The sequence below is a fragment of the Chelon labrosus genome (genome assembly GCF_963514085.1).
Source record: "Chelon labrosus genome assembly, chromosome: 2".
NCBI lineage: Eukaryota > Metazoa > Chordata > Actinopteri > Mugiliformes > Mugilidae > Chelon > Chelon labrosus.
In genome coordinates, this window is record NC_140338.1 from 9269735 (window position 1) to 9286456 (window position 16722).

Sequence of the window (16722 nt, forward strand, 5' to 3'; positions counted from 1 at the left end):
ATAAGAAGGAAATGCCCCTAAAACCTGTGAACTCACATGGTTTGGTAAACGGGGCAGGAGAAGTTCTTGGTGCTGAGGCAGGAGAGCAGGTCTGGGTGTACGTCCGGCAGGAGGGGCAGCAGCTTGATCTGGAACCAAAGCTTGATGAAGTCCGGGTCCTCCAGGTGTTGTTGGGTCAGAGAAGGAGGTGTCCCCTCACTAAAGATCTGCTGGAGATCAGCCGCTACCTCCTTCAAGTTCTATTGAGAGGACGAGGAAGGGGAAACTGAAATCCTGTATTTGGAATTAATAGAGTAAAGTCACAGCGAAGACGCCTGAGAGTTCAGAGCGTTTGAGACACTCACGGCTCTGGACAACTCTCTGATCAGGGAGTTGAGACGCTCTGTCAGCTCTACAATCAGTCTCAGGACGGTCGCCTCAGTCATCGTGAAGTTGGAACGAGCAGCGCAGTGCATAACATGGGCCACGTTCTCCACCGCGTCAGTCAACTGGTAACAATAAGTAATGTGTCAGATGTTTGAGACAATTTTAAAACAGACATTTGAGAGGGTTCAAACTTTATTTAGTAAAAAAAAATCTAAAAATCTTACCCCGCAAGGACTCCTATCAAGGGTGATGCTACAAACATCCTGCGTTTCAATGGTTTCGTTGTCCATACCATGCTCCAAAAAGCTGCATAAAAAACAAAACAAAATACAAGCTCAGTCTAATGAAATACATTACAGCAAATGAGCATTTCAGATAATTATCCACTAAATAACTAAATATAATATTTTTGTTGTATAAAGTTGTATGTAAATCCTGTTAGAAAACACTTTTTAAACTTCTAGAAGACACGGAGCAATGTTAGCATTCACTAACACTATGGTATACCACACTGAGTATAAGGGAGTTTAAGCTTTATGTTAAAATCCTGTAGCTTGTGGCCATTTCAGAGTGTAAGTTTATAAATTACACCAAATAAAATATGTTAAGTGAAATTTAATAATTTAAAAACGGTGTAAGCCAACTTAAAATTAGTCAGCAGGCACTCAAAAGCTTTGCGAGTGAATAGACAGATGAGGCATTTCTGCAGGAATAATTAAGCAGGAAGTTGTTCGAATTAAATTAAACCATCAAATAGATTTGTACGTCAAAACACGTCTTTCTTCTTTTTCTCCAGCAACGGGAGCTGAGGGCCGACTCTTTCCAAGCTCTTGGGAAACAGCCAAGGTTGAGGAATTTGAGGTAAATATGTAGTATTTATATTACGTCCAACTTCTCTGGACATTTATTGACCACTGTGCACTTTGCCTGAATTCAGTTTTCAGCCTAAAATGTTTACTTAATCCCTTTGATTGTTGGTTGATGTAAAACGAGAAGAAATGACAGTATTGCCCAGCAATTATTAGTCAGCATGCTTCTACTGAAACAAACTGATAAGCCTTGGGTGAATCTTATACACTTTTATATAATAATCAGTATTTTAAACAAAACAAACTTAGCTGAAGACAAATAATTTAAGGAATAAGATTTATTCTACTTTTAACTCTGTTATGGTCTCCACCAATACGAAATGTCTGCTACGCTTTGTGAAAACATGGCTGAAATAAGTGGTGTGACAGAACAGAAGAGTAAACCAAAACCAACTACAAGAAGGTAAAAGGCTGCATAGAGCAAGAGTTGGGTGATGCATCTGATTCTCACTTCTGTCTTCACTGGAAAGAAAGATCATTTGTGGAGAAACTAACTGATATCTATTGATGGATAATACTACAGGTTCATTGTTTTGCTCGACTTACAACACTTGGTGAAAAGCGAGCGTGACATTTTCATGCATCAAAGCCTCGTCATCTGGCAGGAACCTCCTCAACACCGGCATCACAACCTGCCGATACCAGTCGTCTACGTTCGTCACGTCAAACTCCTGCATCTCTGCAGCCCCAGATGCGTTTTGCGGCCGGTACATGTCGGCAAGTTCAGCCAGAGTCCAGTTGAGCAGGAACTGAGTCAGGGTGGTGCTTCTTATTTCTGACACATCCCTCTAAAAAAACAACAACAACAACAACAACAGAGTAGGTCAGGAGTCATTCTACATGGCGGCCTTATTCAGTTTATATAGTGTGGGAACTTGGGTGTGTGAGTACATGTACCTCTTGTGTGAAGGACACAAAGTCATGAACGAAGCTCCTAATGGGTTTGAAAGCCGTCATGAATCCATTTACAACCTGTAAGAGACAAAAGGGGGGAGATAATTTAAGATTAAAGACTTTAGCATTTTAGCTAGGCTAATAACACAGATCATTTTACTGCCATGCTAATTTGATGAGAGGAATCTGTTAGCAAATATGCTATATTAACATATCCTCCCATTGTGTTTCTCTGCTTTTATATCAGTTTGGTTTCTACCAGCCACACCTAACTTGATAATGCTCCACTGTGTCCACTAGCTAATAGCTAACTTTGACTACCTGCTGTTTGCTGCTGGGAAGGTCATCAGAGACTTGGAGTGGAAACTGGGATAAAGAACGCTTTAACATCTGGTTTAACCGGTTTCTTTCTTTCTTTCATTCTTACAAAACAAACCTCACAATTGAAGAGTAAATATGTGAAGGAGCCACTGATAGGTTAGCTTAAATTAGCTTAAACCAGACAAGAAACATGCTGTCTTCTTACGGGGTTGTTTTCATGAGGAAAACTCCACACAAATGGTGCCCTATTTTGGAATTCACGACTTCGTAAGTGTTAACTTTTCGTTAAGGTCCGAGTTCTTGAGTTGCGACGTGTTTGCTGGCGTTTTCAGAAATGACAGAAGTGAATTAGTATATAAACATTACTTGCGTAGAGTTTGCCTCTGATTTAAAAATATGCCCCAAAAAATGTTGAAATTCTCAACGTCAAGGCTCACTTGTCATCATGGAAAGTAAAAGACAACTAAACTAAGTTACCCCGTCACTGGGTAGGAGAGAAGGTTTGATCTCTGATACGTAGACCACACGCCAAAGTGACCTTGAGCGAGACCCTGAAGTTACTCCCAGTGTCTGGCATTGGTGAGTGGGGCTTATGAGAACAAGTTGGTAGTTGTGTCACTGTGATTGTAAAGTGCTTTGAGTACCAGTAGGTGGAAAAGCGCTGTACAAATATAACCATCCTAACTGTTAGCCTCTTTTAGACTAGCAGCGATGTTCACGTGACTTGCAGCCGATGCTCCCACTTGCAGACCAAGCATTTTGTGAACGTGACTTTCTATGTCGTAACCAGGAGCTTATATGAGTTCCATTTGAAGGGCAGAAAAAGTAAATTACCCCATGAATCAGATTTGAAGGGTTTTGTATAAGAAAGTGAAACTAAATAGTATTACCAGTTGCTGGAAAACCAAGAGACAGGAGAGTAAAATGACACTTGATCTGATTTATTTGAAAACCTGTAGGTCTCTTCTGGACACGCTGTACTCTCATATATATATATATATATATATATATATATATATATTGAAGCTATTGAATGTGGGATCTTATCTCATATATATGAGATAAGATCCCACATTCAATAGCTGTTGTTTTAAAATGCTACAGTACCTCTCCAAGGCTGCCATTTTGAGACGGTGGGTCATATGGACTGTATGTGGGTTCTGGAGAATAGGAGAGGTGTCCTGGGCTCGTCCAGTTTTGGTCTCCTCCAGGGATGATTTTGGGAGGAGGGCCAGAGTTGCCCCCGGTCAACAAACTGTGGAAGACCAGGGTTAAGGTGCCGTTGTCTAAACCGGCGACCTCAGGCCTCAGCAGCATCTCGGCCTTTTGTGCTGGAGACAACAGGTGAAGAACATCCAGCTGCGACGAGGAGAGAAGGAGGAGGAGGAGGACTGGAGTCATAAATCATCTCTCTTTACTGCAACTTGATCAGTTCTTTGACATGTCTTTCAAAAATCGTAGCACATAAAACTAATCTACAAATCTTAAAGTATACTTTGTTTAACTTACTCCACTGAATACCATGTTGAGCGCTGAGAAGTCGTTCATTCGGGCCATGAATCTGAAGGCACCAAAGTTCTTCATCAACCAGTCCTCGCTGCTCTCTTCTGGGTCCACACAACCTGTGTTGAGAGATTAAAAAAAAAAAACACTTAGTGAACAAATATAGACACACAACAATTTTAATAAATGATCTCACACACCATACACTTTGGTGAAAATGTTCAATAGGATAATAAAATACCAAAGATGATTTCAGTCAAATTTAAGCCAAAGAACGACTGGTTGGTTGAAATGCTGCAGCTGCCTGTTAATAAAGCATTTTAAAGCTAAATTCTTCCTCTAGATTTGGTAAATTCAAGCACACAACTAATTTGGATGAGATAGGAGAAGGTTATTTACTCATTAAAGTGACAAAATGTTTTTCTATAGAGTTGAAGTGGGAGGCTTTGTCAGTCAGGCCTGTCAGTCCATTCGCTGTGGTGTTCAGTTCGAAATATTACAATACGCTTGATACTTGGCTGAATGCTGGCTCTGTCCATCATTGCTTAATACACCGATCAGCCTCAACATTAAAACCACTCGCAGGAGAAGTGAATAACATTCACCATCTTGTGACAATTCAATGTTCTGCTGGGAAACGTTTGGACCTGGCATTTGGTTTAGGAACAATTCAAAAAACATGTTGACCTGGCCTCCAAATTCACTAGATCCCAAACTGATCAACTAGTATATGTGGGATGATCCACAGAGGCCCCTCCCCTCAACCCATAGGACCCAAAGGCCCCCCAATGACAACATCCTGATACCAGACACCACAGGACACCCTCAGAAGGCCCATGTCCATTCTTTGCTCCTTTTAAATCTAAAAATAAATGCTACTCGTGTCTGTCCTGTTGCAGAACCCTGCAAAACCCAACAAATAGGCTTTTTATAAGAGAGGATGACATTAGCTGCTGAAACAAGCTGCTGCACAACAAATGTGTCTGTGTTTCTTATGCATGCAGTTCTTATCGAATCTTTGAACCTTTTTAAAGATTTAAGTGGGAGAGTTTGATTCTGTGCCAAGCTTACATAAGCACAAGTCATGTAACAGAGTCTATTAGAAATATATATATAATAAGTGGAACTTGCCTTTCTTTGCAACTGTGTGTTTAGTGATATAAGTTTTTACAAGTACATTTTGAAGACACATGGGTTTACCCACTCTAATATAGGAGGTCCTGCATCAGACCCATGTAAATAGTTTGAGTCTTTCATGGTTTTGGTCTTTGTTTCTTCCTCTTTTGATTTGTAGTTGTTTGCATTCGTGTCTCTTTGTTTTACTTCGCCTTCGAAATTCTTAATTGTTTTCACCTGCGTCATGTTACCTCTTCCTTTCTTGTGTATTTAGGCCGACTGCTATGTCCTCCATCCTTTTTATCCTTTGTATATTTTCCCTACATTGTGTCTTTTGCTGTTCTTTGTCTCTATCTTTGGTTTATCCTTCATGATTTAGCCCTTTTTCTGGGACTTTATTGTCAGATTTTTATCAAAATCTGGTCTTGTGTTCTGTTAACCTTCCTCCCCTGTCCTATTTTATGTGAAATATAGTCTCTAGTCAAGTGAAGTTTTGCATTATTTTTCCCTACACAGAAAGCTGATTTCAGAAAATCTTGGGCACAAAAATTAAAAAATGATTGTCTATTTCTGCCTTTGTTACAATGTAGGTTAACAGAAACAGATCCCAGTTGGTTTTTATACAATACATTTGTGCAGCACCTTCCTTACATTAGATTAACATGATGTACTATGTAAACTTGTAGAGGACTGTGCAATGTAAGAGGAGGTTTGAAACTTTACCAGCGACCCTGTCTCCAGACAGGAACGGGTACATGAAGAACGTGTAGATCCACTTTTGTCTGACTGGATTCATCTCAGAATAATGATGACTGAGCTCCCTCACGCTGCAAGATGAAGAAATACGATATTGAGACGTTATTGTAGCGGGAGCCCCCGGCCACAGAGACACGAGTGTAGACAGAGATAGACGTACACAGTCTGGTAGGTGGCACAGCTGAAGTTCTTGGTGCTGAGACAGGACAGGAAGTGCTTGGTGATGGATTTCAGCAGTGGCTTCATTTTGACCTCCATCCACATCTGGACCAGGGCCTCGTTCTGCAGAGGGTCTTCTCCCATGTTTAGCTCCAGCGCTCCCTGCATGCTCAGAAGTGGCACGCCTTCCATGCTGGACCTCTGTGACAGCAGTGACAAAGGATGTCAACATGGGGGAAGATACTTATCTACATGCATATAATGTGGCTTCAAGGATGTCACTGAAACGCTAATAAACATGTAGATAAGTGCATTTAATCTGGAACATTTAGCAATAACGCTGCATTTAGAGAAAGCTCTGAGTCACTGTTATCTCACCATCTGGAAAGTTTGAGTATCACCCCAACAAAAAACAGCGTAACAGCATTAACTCTTTAGGCTGGAATTCGTGACATTTTATTTTATTTTTTCCACTGTTGGCCAACCGCAGGCATACCATGAAGGTGTACACGTCCATTGTCGCCTCAAGCATTCCTTTCAGCCTCCGCAAATGATCCGTGCCTGTGTCTGTCGAAGGCAATCCCACACACTGTAGGAAGCGCGAGGTTGCATCTGACACCTTGGAATTTAGCAGAAAACATTATCAGCATGGGAGCGATTTGACTCTACTCAGTACAAACTAAAGTTGCTCTTCAAGCTTCACTAGAAAGAAATATATAAGGAAATTCAATATTACAGGTATTTGCAAACAAAACATGGTTGAAAACTGAATGGTTAAAACGCGCCTGTCTTACTATAAAAGCACGCTGCATTCTCCAAAGAAGAAAACTGTTAGAGCTCTATAATTATTTCTGACTTGCAATCTTTTCATACCTAGAAAAAGACCTCAACACATGTACTTTACGAACAATTGTTAGTACGTCCGTAGGTACATGGCAAAAAGAAACCGATTCCAAATGTGCACATAGAAACTTCGTTTTTCAGCTGCTTACTTCTTCCAGAGTAACTTGTTCGCGGTCCTAAACAAAATGGCTGCCCTTTCCTGGAAGATTTATCTAAATATGGTGCCATGTTAGCAGCGGTTTGGACTTGCAATGATCAGCCACCTGTGCTTAGTTTAGATCACACACTAAATATACAGACATGAAACGTGGTTATGTGCAAGTGTTCTTCCTAATGAGGACTTATGTTGTATTTATGGGTTTTCCAGTTAGCCAGGGAAGGCTTCATGGCACCGCTGGACTGAGGGGACCAAAAGATTCAGATTTGAGATCACGATAGAAATCTCTCTGTATATTATCTAGTCAACTTTGATTCATCATAAATCTGGTAAGTATTTCAAGGATGGTTTCTTTCATTTTAAGTAGTTAATATAATGTTGATGCATGTTCAAGTGTCAATTTTTTGGATAAGTTTCGTCGTAGTTAGTTATTTGAGGCTATAGAAACAGGACTCCACTCTCGGACTGTACTGCGCCGACTCTGGCTCCAAACTCACAAGAAGGCGCCACCCGTACACCCGGGAAAATAGCGTCAGTTTGGCCAGTGCAAGTAGCGACAGGTTGTCCTTATTGTATACAGTCAATGATCAATAGTGGTGGTCCTAGGTTCTGGGGGGCCCAAGGCTAAGAGGTATAGTCCAAACTATCTGTCTTAGGGCAGACAGAAGGGGTTGTGAAGTATTATCAATGTATAAATCATAGATTCTCCACAGATTTAACCTGGTTTGTGGCTGTCATTGAAAGCCAAACGGTAGCCTGGTTGCTTGGTGTGCCCTGCCCTTATTTCAAATACCTGCTCCTCATGAGGCATTTTTTTAATGTGATGTTTGACTTTAATTAAAACCAAAAGCTGCCGACTCTGCTTGGTGATGATGACATCCACCGTACATTTGGCATTCAGGCAAACCCAGTGTTGCGTGATCTGGTCCAGACCCGTGATCTACCAAATGTTTTGCACATGTGCTTTTTATCAAGCTCAAACTGATAACTGACAAGCGAACAAAGAGCAGGTGGTTTGTTTTTAATGAGCTGGTATGTGATTACGGCAGTTTTGCAACTGTACTTGTGAGTCATGCCATAACAGCGACGGTGAAGTAATCTCTGATTGTTATGGTACATCAACTCTTATGCATTTTACAGATTGTTTCCATATTTCTTCTTTAGTTCAGATAAATCAGAATACGACATCTGTACCTGCAGTCCGTGATTACAAAGGGCTTTGGTTCTGGTCATAAATCCAGATTCATCAACACAGTCAGAAAAATACAAAACATCCAAATGCAGAACAGGGATCATTGTGCACAAGGTTCACATGACAGCTTCACTCACCGGGCCGCAGGTTTCTTTTGTAGCGCAGTCTCCATTGCTGTAAGTTTCCATCGGTGAGGCAGCCAGGTGAGCATTCGGAAAAAACAGACGTCACGCTCCATTACTTTAAGAACAGGGTGTCCTTTTATTTTTGTAACAAAACAGTTTTAACTTCTTGATCTTACCTTTGTGCACCTGCTCCACCTGTTGGGATAAGACAGAGCCCATTGTTAGAGCTGAATATCACAATCTGAAACCCTCACGCTAGAGATAGATCTGGACGGTGTTACTCAGAGCTCATTTGTCTTTTTGACTGTAAGACAACGACTACGGACAAATGTTGTCTGACCTAAAATTATCCTGACATATCACCAACAATAAAGGTGAATCTTTTTGTAACGAACCAAGTGTATCCAAAGTTGTACATCATACATTCTTGCTTTTTTCGTGGGATCGATGAAGCTGCTGTTATTGTGCAACAATGTGAGCTGAAAAACCAACTCACAAACACTTTTTTTGGCGTCTCTATGCTGCTAGAAGCATTTGATTTTCAGTCCTATTCGCCCTGCTGCAGGCTTAAATCTTACAGCTCTCCTTTAGTGTACGAAGGCGTGAGTTGTGTCTTTATTTTTTTAGCCTGGATCGATCAAACTTTAGTGGAAGGAACATATACTGGGTGGATTAATACACATTTGTCTGCAGGACGATGTGCGTCATGCATGGATGAGATAACTAAATGTATTTGTCGTATTCCTGCATGTAAAACGTGTATAATAATGAAGGAAAGTGTCACCTAGTGACTTCAGCAACACACAAACAACGCTTAATAGTTTATTTTAATGACGTTATTAATGATGGGAGATGAAACGAGGCATTTACCGGAAGAGGCGGTTGATGAAAGAACAAAAAAAACAAAAAACTAAATCTTCTCTTACCAAAGCCGGTTCCCACTAGGTAAACCAGTAAGAATAAGTAGCGGGATGTCATAATGCGAGCAGTCTCATGGGATGAGAGGGCGTTGTGGTGGAAATCACTGGGGAGGGAACAAGAGAAAGCAATCAGACACTATCCATTATGTACAAGTCTGGACTGATACTCTGAAAAAATAAAAAAAATGTATAATGTTCTTCATTTAAAGTGAAAATCTTGGTATGAGAATAGCAGGTGGAGAATGAGTTTCTTGAAACAGTCACGATGGACGAGAGCCACTTTGACCTCCTTTGTGATCACAGACTCCCAGAACTTGATTTATTACATAATCAGGACCTGGTGTCTGTGCGCTCGGTGAGAGACAGGAATCAGGGAGTGGCCATCAGTGCCCTTTAACATAGCGGCACAAAGGTTATGAGACAATAGAAGCTTCACTGGAAAGAATGCTGAAACTCTACACTATTCACCACCAAACAATGACCACAAAAAAACAAAAAAAAAACAATGAGCCCATGACTCTGCTTAAAAAAAAACCTAGATAATACTATTAAATTTTAGAAGAACAAAGAATGCACTGCTCAAACCTACAGTTACATGCTGTGTGGTTGAAACGAATCTTGTACATAATGACCACTTTTCTTTGTTCATGTACACCGATCAGGCATAACATTATGACTGTCACAAGATGGTCAATGTTATTTGCTTCACCTAGTCATAATGTTGTGGCTGATCTGTGTATAGTCTCATATGTCACCCTGCAACAAGACTGATCTACACGCTCCAACCCAATGAATGAGGTGAGGAGGTCCCCCTAGCACCAGACGTATAGCGTGACACCTTAGGACAATGGACACAGGTAAGGACGCCTCGAGAGCGTCTCCTCCTACGGGGTCTCCCGGTCGGAAGATGCGAACGGAGGTCTGCCGTCCACCTGTAGAGAGACCCGATGGGTGCAGGCGGAGACACCACATCCATCGGGTGTCTCAGTCGGCGGACAGCTGATCTGTTGTCGCTTTGTCCAGCTGCAGAGACCCGGACCCCTCCATACGGCCGTTGGGGGGTCCTCACGCATCCGTTAGGATGGTGGATTCTGGCAGATGACTGTCAGAGGACCTCTATTTAAAACCTCTGTTCCTCCGTAGACATACAACATGATGATGTCACGATGGCGTCACCAACGAGCAAGCCGATCACGAGTCGGTTGTTTGTGATTAGACAACAAGAAAACAATTTTCCTGATATTGTGTAGGTCTCCCCTTGTGCCTCCAAAACACTTGTGACTCATCAGAGAATGGACATGGTCCTTCTGAGGGTGTCCTGTGGTGTCTGGAGACAGAATGTTGTTAGTGGGGGCCTATGGGTCCTATGGGTTGGATATGTCATTGCTTTGGGGTGGGGCTGCCTGGTCTGGTCTGGTCTGGTCTAGGTGGGTGCTACATGTCTAAGTAACATCCGCACGAATGAATGCCAGGTCCAAAAGTTTCCCAGCAGAACATTGTAATGTCAAAAGATGGTTTGTAGTATTTACTTCACGTGTCAACGGTCATAATGTTATGCCTGATATGTGTATATTCTTTCTCACGGAGACAACCAGGATTCTCTCAGATTACATGAACTCCCACATGCTGGTTGCTGTATTTGTTATAGTTTGCCACAAAGAAACAAGGGACTCAAATCAATCGGGTATTTTTCCAAAGTGATGGTCACTGTACAATCCCGTCTGGAATTGCTCCTAGAGCGGATCATTAGAGCGACCATGTTAACCTCCAGAGGACCAGCTATGGGAGGTCTCTATCCACACGGTGATCAACAGATTTACCGTACGTTCCCAGGGTGGACTAGTGGTTAGAGATGTGGTCTTAGGACTGTAGAGTCACTGGTTTGAATCTCCTCTACATCTAAATAAGCAAGGCAGCTAACCTCTTGCGAAATAAAAATGAGAAATACCTTTATTTGTCCCGCAATGGAGAAATTGCAGTTTTCAACAGCGTACAGAAAAATAACTCCCCACTAGTCCTCTCTGGTGTCCTCTCTGTGCACGCCTATGAGTCATGAGTTAAATGCAGAAAACAATATCCATGTATGGGATGTAAAGGGCTCCCTGAGGAGAATACTCTTTGTCACATGCTTTACTTTAAAATGAAAGTTAAATCAGCTCACTGTATACTGATTTATTATGACTACTTATGCTTGGACTGTAATAAAAAATATCCGTTGTGTATTTTTTAATTGCAACGTTAACTCAAATATTATAATTCTTTCCTTATAAATGTGTTTTCAGACGGAGTAACAAACAGGCAACGCTCAGTCACGAGGTCCCTCTCAAATACTTTCACCCTGTTAGGTCTTTATCGTATATTGCGACATCCATCCCTCTCTTAGAATAAATAGTTGGTTAAGCTTTAAGTGTTTGCTCGGGATCATTGTCTGGCAGTTCCCTCCAGATTTCTTCGTGACTAATTTGCCATTTTCAAAGCTGAAGCTCAGCAGAAGTGGTGTGACAATATTTGAAAAGGTTGGTCCTGCAACGCACCATTTTGTTTTTTTTTGTTTTTTTTTGTTTACACCCACTTAAAGTATGAACGCATGACTCTGCATTTTAGTGTTTTTAATGGTTATCTGTAAGAGGACTAAGATTTGAACTAAACCAAATGAGGTTATGAAAAAAAATATAAATGTTAGTCTGTAACTTATGACTATGTCATGATTTATCTGTATGTGCTAAGTAACACAGTTAAAAACACTTCTACTGCACTCCTACTTTTCTTTGTTCATGTACACAGATCAGGCATAACATTATGACCACCTTCCTAATACTGTTTAGATCTCCCCTTGTGCCTCCAAAACAGTTTCGACTCATCAGAGTATGGACATGGGTCTTCTGAGGGTGTCCTGTGGTGTCTGGTAACAGGGTGTTGATAATGGGGAAGGTAAGGGCCTCTGTGGATCATCCCACAGATACTTGATCAGTTTGGGATCTAGTGAATTTGTGCTGTTCTTCATGTTTGTTTGAGTTGTTGGCTGCTGCCATCAAGGAGTGTCATTGCTATGGGGTGGGGGGGTGCCTGGTCTGGTCTAGGTGGGTGCTACATGTCTAAGTAACATCCACATGAATGAATCTGGCATTCATGTGGTCCAAAAGTTTCCCAGCAGAACACTGAATTGTCACAAGATGGTCAATGTTATTTACTTCTACTGTCAGTGGGCAAAATTCATAATGTTATGCCTGATACTGTACATTTTATTTTTTTATTTTACATCTTAAACAGTATATTATGATTCATATATGAACAACGAATGAAATGAAATATGATTCATTGCTTCGTAAATATAAGTGCGTGAAAGTTTCTAACACTAACATTTAAATTACACATTAATACATTGATCAGTTATTATGGTCTGTGTAATAAAATACAGATCAGATATACAACAAAAACAGCTCACATTACTATTACAAAGGTATTCTAGTTAGACAGGTAAAACACTTTTGTTTCATAATTGTTTTGAATATTTAAGTTGTGCTGTAGCCACATTTATGTACGTATGGGACATAATAAATAGTTAAAGAATAAATTCTTTGTTTTCAAGTAGATAAAAGAGTCTCCTCTGTGGACTTAAGTGCGTTCAGTTTAATGAAGTACAATCTATTGGTCCCAACACTGAAATCCCCAAACAGCATGCTGTTTCCAGAGGCACACACTCACAGAGTGAAAAAGGACCAGATTATTGCACTTCAAGAGATTAGCTTCACAGATTTTCACCACTATTTATATATTGTATAACCAGCTAAATACACAGCACGACCCTTTTGTTCTGTATTTTCTTTTATATAAGAATAAATATCATTTGCTTGCAATAGATCTATGACTAGTACAGTTTTAAATCCCGTCTTTAAAGCTGCAGTGACAGACCTGATCAGAAAATAAGATGTCATAAAACCATAAATCAAAGTTGAATCTCTTACCAGGTCTTATTTGCGGATAGAGTCCTTCAGCTGCTGTTACGTCCCGGCGTTAAACACAGTCTCCTGACGCCTGAGACGCAGGTGCATGAGTAAAGGGCGTGTTGCCTTGTGACGACGACACCAATGAAGGCCGACTCCTCTGTGTTGCAAAAAGGGGGAAGAACGGATCTGGCTGCTCTTCTCCAGGCATGCATTTAACTGCTGGTGTTGAGCTTTTGTGTATGTGATTGTATGTATAGTATAAAGTTACTTCTGATACATTCACTCAGCGGGTTACACCTCCACGGTGTTTGTTCCTGGATATAAAGCCTCAGGACTTTATATATGAGGCAGTAATCGGGATTTGTTTCGAACGTTAAACAAGTGTTCTAGGAAATCATTTTCTCTCCTTTTCAATCTAGTCCTCACATGTAAACACTATAACCCGTTCTGCCACAGATGAAAATAGATTTTATCTCCCTACAGCTTTTAAAGTTGGTCGATTTCCTTTACGTAGTCCACTATCTAAATCAAGGATCTCTGTCGATTTTTGATATTATTGCCCAAAGTAAGATACAGAAAGAAAACAAGCTATTGTAAAATGTAAATGTGTAAAGTAATTGTCACAGTGACCTTGAACAAAAGGCATTCAGGGAACTGGGAGACTGAGATCTTTATGTGTATGCACGCACACACATGCACACATGCACACACGCGCACACAGAAAACACACCTGCTGTTCAAGTTATACTGGTTTGCTATTTACAGGATCAAAATTCAGTATTACAGGAGGTGATTCACTCGGAGAAAACAGTTAAGCATAAAAAAAGTAAGAGTCCACTTACTGTTTGAGGAAAAAGAAGAAATTCCAGTTTGCTCACATTACTTACTACAACTGGCAGAATATATTTCAGCTGTCTTTGAATGCATCTGATTTAATATACTATTAAGATTTTTGTTTTTTATATTAAAAGTCTTATTGAAGGAACATTCTCACACCAGTGTGTTTAACTCTTTATGCCAGTATTCAAATGCGTAAACTAGAGATATACACCGATCAACATTGACCATCTTGTGACAATTCAGTGTTCTGTTGGGAAACATCATTCATGTGGATGTTACTTAGACATGTCGCACCCACCTAGACCAGACCAGACACCCCCACCCCATAGCAATGACACTCCTTGATGGCTGCAGCCATCCCCAGCAGGATGCAGCCTGACACAGGAACACACACAAAAACGCTTTAGGAACAACTAAAAAAAAACTAAAACATGAAGAACAACACAAGGTGTTGACCTGGCCTCCAAATTCACTAGATCCCAAACTTATCAAGTATCTGTAGGATGATCCTCAGAGACCCCTCCCCTCAACCCATAGGACCCTAAGCCCCCCCACTAACAACATCCTGTTCCCAGACACCACAGGACACCCTCAGAAGGTCCATGTCCATTCTCTGATGAGTCACAACTGTTTTGAAGGCACAAGGGAGACCTATACAATATTAGGAAGGCGATCATAATGCTATGCCTAATGCAGAAGCCATTCTTATATAAATGTGCACTGAATGCAAAGCTACCCCTAACAGCTAGTTAGCTTAGCTTAGCATAAAGAATGAAACTACTAGGAACTAGCCAGGCCCTTTACAACAGGAACAAAATCCACAAACCAGCAACTCAAAATCTGGTTTAAACTTTACACAAACTGAAATGGAAAATGATAAAATATGGTTTTATATGTGTATTCTTGGCTAGTAGCAGAAAGGAGCAAATTTAGCATTCTTTGGACGAAGCCAGGTTTCTCTGTTTTCAGTGAAAAAACTTGAATAACCGGCTAAATACAGGAAACAGACAAATTTAGCATCAACGACAGCTTTAGCATTTAGGATAAATTACATTAGCCACTTGAATAATAGACTGAGTTGGCCAGACATCAACATGAGGGCTGTTCAAATCTTCCTGTTGTGGACATCTTCAGCAGTAATGATGGGAAAGGCAATGATATTAACCTGCTTTGTTTCGAAAACTAACGCTTCAGCAGAGCTGTAATGTTTACAGAAAATAAATCTTGCACTGAAACAGGTGACTCAGACATTGGGGAAGCATCGTATTGACGTGTTTTCCTCTGCGGCTCATCAGCTCCCTTCATCTGTTCCCTCGACTGCTCCTGCTGTACAACCATGATTAATCCCCATGCTGCAGAGTTATATGTCTTCAGTTTCCGGTGCCATAGTAAAGAATGGGAGGAGGTGGCTCTCTGAGTTAAAGTTTCTGTATCATTTACACAATAAACTGTGAAGAATTGAAACTAGTCCATGGAGAACATGTTATTGTCAACTGACTGATAGTTATATCAGTTTAAATCCCTGCAGTGTCTGGTTCAACAGTGTGTTGTAAATGTTGTTTTTTGTGTGATTTATGGCATTATAAGCTGCGTCAAGCTAAACTAAGCTAAGCTAAGCTAAGATATACTATTCTAATGACCCTGAACCTAGGTGTTTAGTTAAGCAGATAGGTAAACAGTTCTTCAAATGAGAGATAATGTGTTCCAGGTACAGTCTAAAGATTTAATGAATCCCAAGTAAAGGCACTGTAAAACTATAAAACGCACACAAAAATATTAAAAGTTGCATGCACCTTTCATAAACATGTTCAAGTTATTGTACGACTTTGTTTAAAGCATTAACGACAGAAAAAAAGACCCAGCACAAGAAATCACCACAAATCGATTAAACAAAATTAGTTTATTAAACAATATACTGTTAAAATGTTGGAAAAAATATGTAAAAATGAAATGTAAAGTGCAAGAAGGTTCCGGGTTCGAATCCATGGGCCAACTGGGCCTTTCTGTGTGGCGTTTTGCATGTTCTCCCTGTGTCTGCGTGGGTTCTCTCCGGGTACTCCGGCTTCCTCCCCTCCGAAGACATGCTCGTTAGGTTAATTGGTGATTCTAAATGGGCCGTAGGCGTGAGTGTGAATGGTTGTCTGTCTCTCTGTGTTAGCCCTGTGATAGACTGGAGGCAGCTGGGATAGGTCTCCAGCAGATTCCACGACCCCTTAACAGGAACAAGCGTTTACAGAAGATGAATGAATGAAATGTAAAATGCTATTGTAAAATTTTATTGAGTTTTATATCCGAGAATATGAATTGTGATTGACAAAGAAAAGTGTAGCTGTCATCCTGTGCACAGCTGAACTACAACTGAACCACACCGCCTCAATATATATGATAGAAGAAGAAGAAGAAGAAGAAGGCATGATTGTTAAAGTGGTTGTCTTTCAAATAATTACTGTAATTTATATTTTATTAGTCTTAATAGAAATCTACCCGTTTGGACATTTTCAACAGTAATTTATTGGGAAGGTGAATGATACTGACCTGCTTTGTTTAGAAAACTAACGCATCAGCAGAGCTGTTTACATAAAATACGAAAACGAAAGAAAAAGAAGAAGAAGAAGAAGGACGAAGCACGCATGCGCTCCTCCGCTCTTCCGCTAGATGGCAGTATGCGGCTGTTGTTGACTTGATTTTGTTTTCCGGTTTTGTGTTGATGAAGA

At 40.6% G+C, this 16722-nt stretch overlaps 1 protein-coding gene across 3 annotated transcripts in view; it reads right to left on the bottom strand.

The window, feature by feature from the left end:
- LOC311502709 (uncharacterized protein) overlaps positions 1 to 13861 on the bottom strand; it is a 33920-nt gene extending 20059 nt beyond the window's left edge. For 2 of the 3 annotated variants that reach the window (XM_084565048.1, XM_084565050.1), the window contains exons 1-14: positions 13187 to 13861; positions 9228 to 9325; positions 8478 to 8496; positions 8314 to 8350; positions 6481 to 6603; positions 5986 to 6185; positions 5793 to 5896; positions 3960 to 4072; positions 3558 to 3809; positions 2133 to 2207; positions 1782 to 2023; positions 591 to 672; positions 345 to 488; positions 37 to 239 (exon numbers count right to left, since the gene is read on the bottom strand). In XM_084565048.1, the coding sequence (XP_084421174.1) occupies positions 37 to 239; positions 345 to 488; positions 591 to 672; positions 1782 to 2023; positions 2133 to 2207; positions 3558 to 3809; positions 3960 to 4072; positions 5793 to 5896; positions 5986 to 6185; positions 6481 to 6603; positions 8314 to 8350; positions 8478 to 8496; positions 9228 to 9279 (1646 nt within the window). In that variant the 5' untranslated portion in view covers positions 9280 to 9325; positions 13187 to 13861. Of the gene's footprint in view, positions 1 to 36; positions 240 to 344; positions 489 to 590; positions 673 to 1781; positions 2024 to 2132; positions 2208 to 3557; positions 3810 to 3959; positions 4073 to 5792; positions 5897 to 5985; positions 6186 to 6480; positions 6604 to 8313; positions 8351 to 8477; positions 8497 to 9227; positions 9384 to 13186 lie in introns of those variants that run through there. The other variant, XM_084565049.1, reaches the window with a different exon arrangement.
- Positions 13862 to 16722: the final 2861 nt, after the last annotated feature.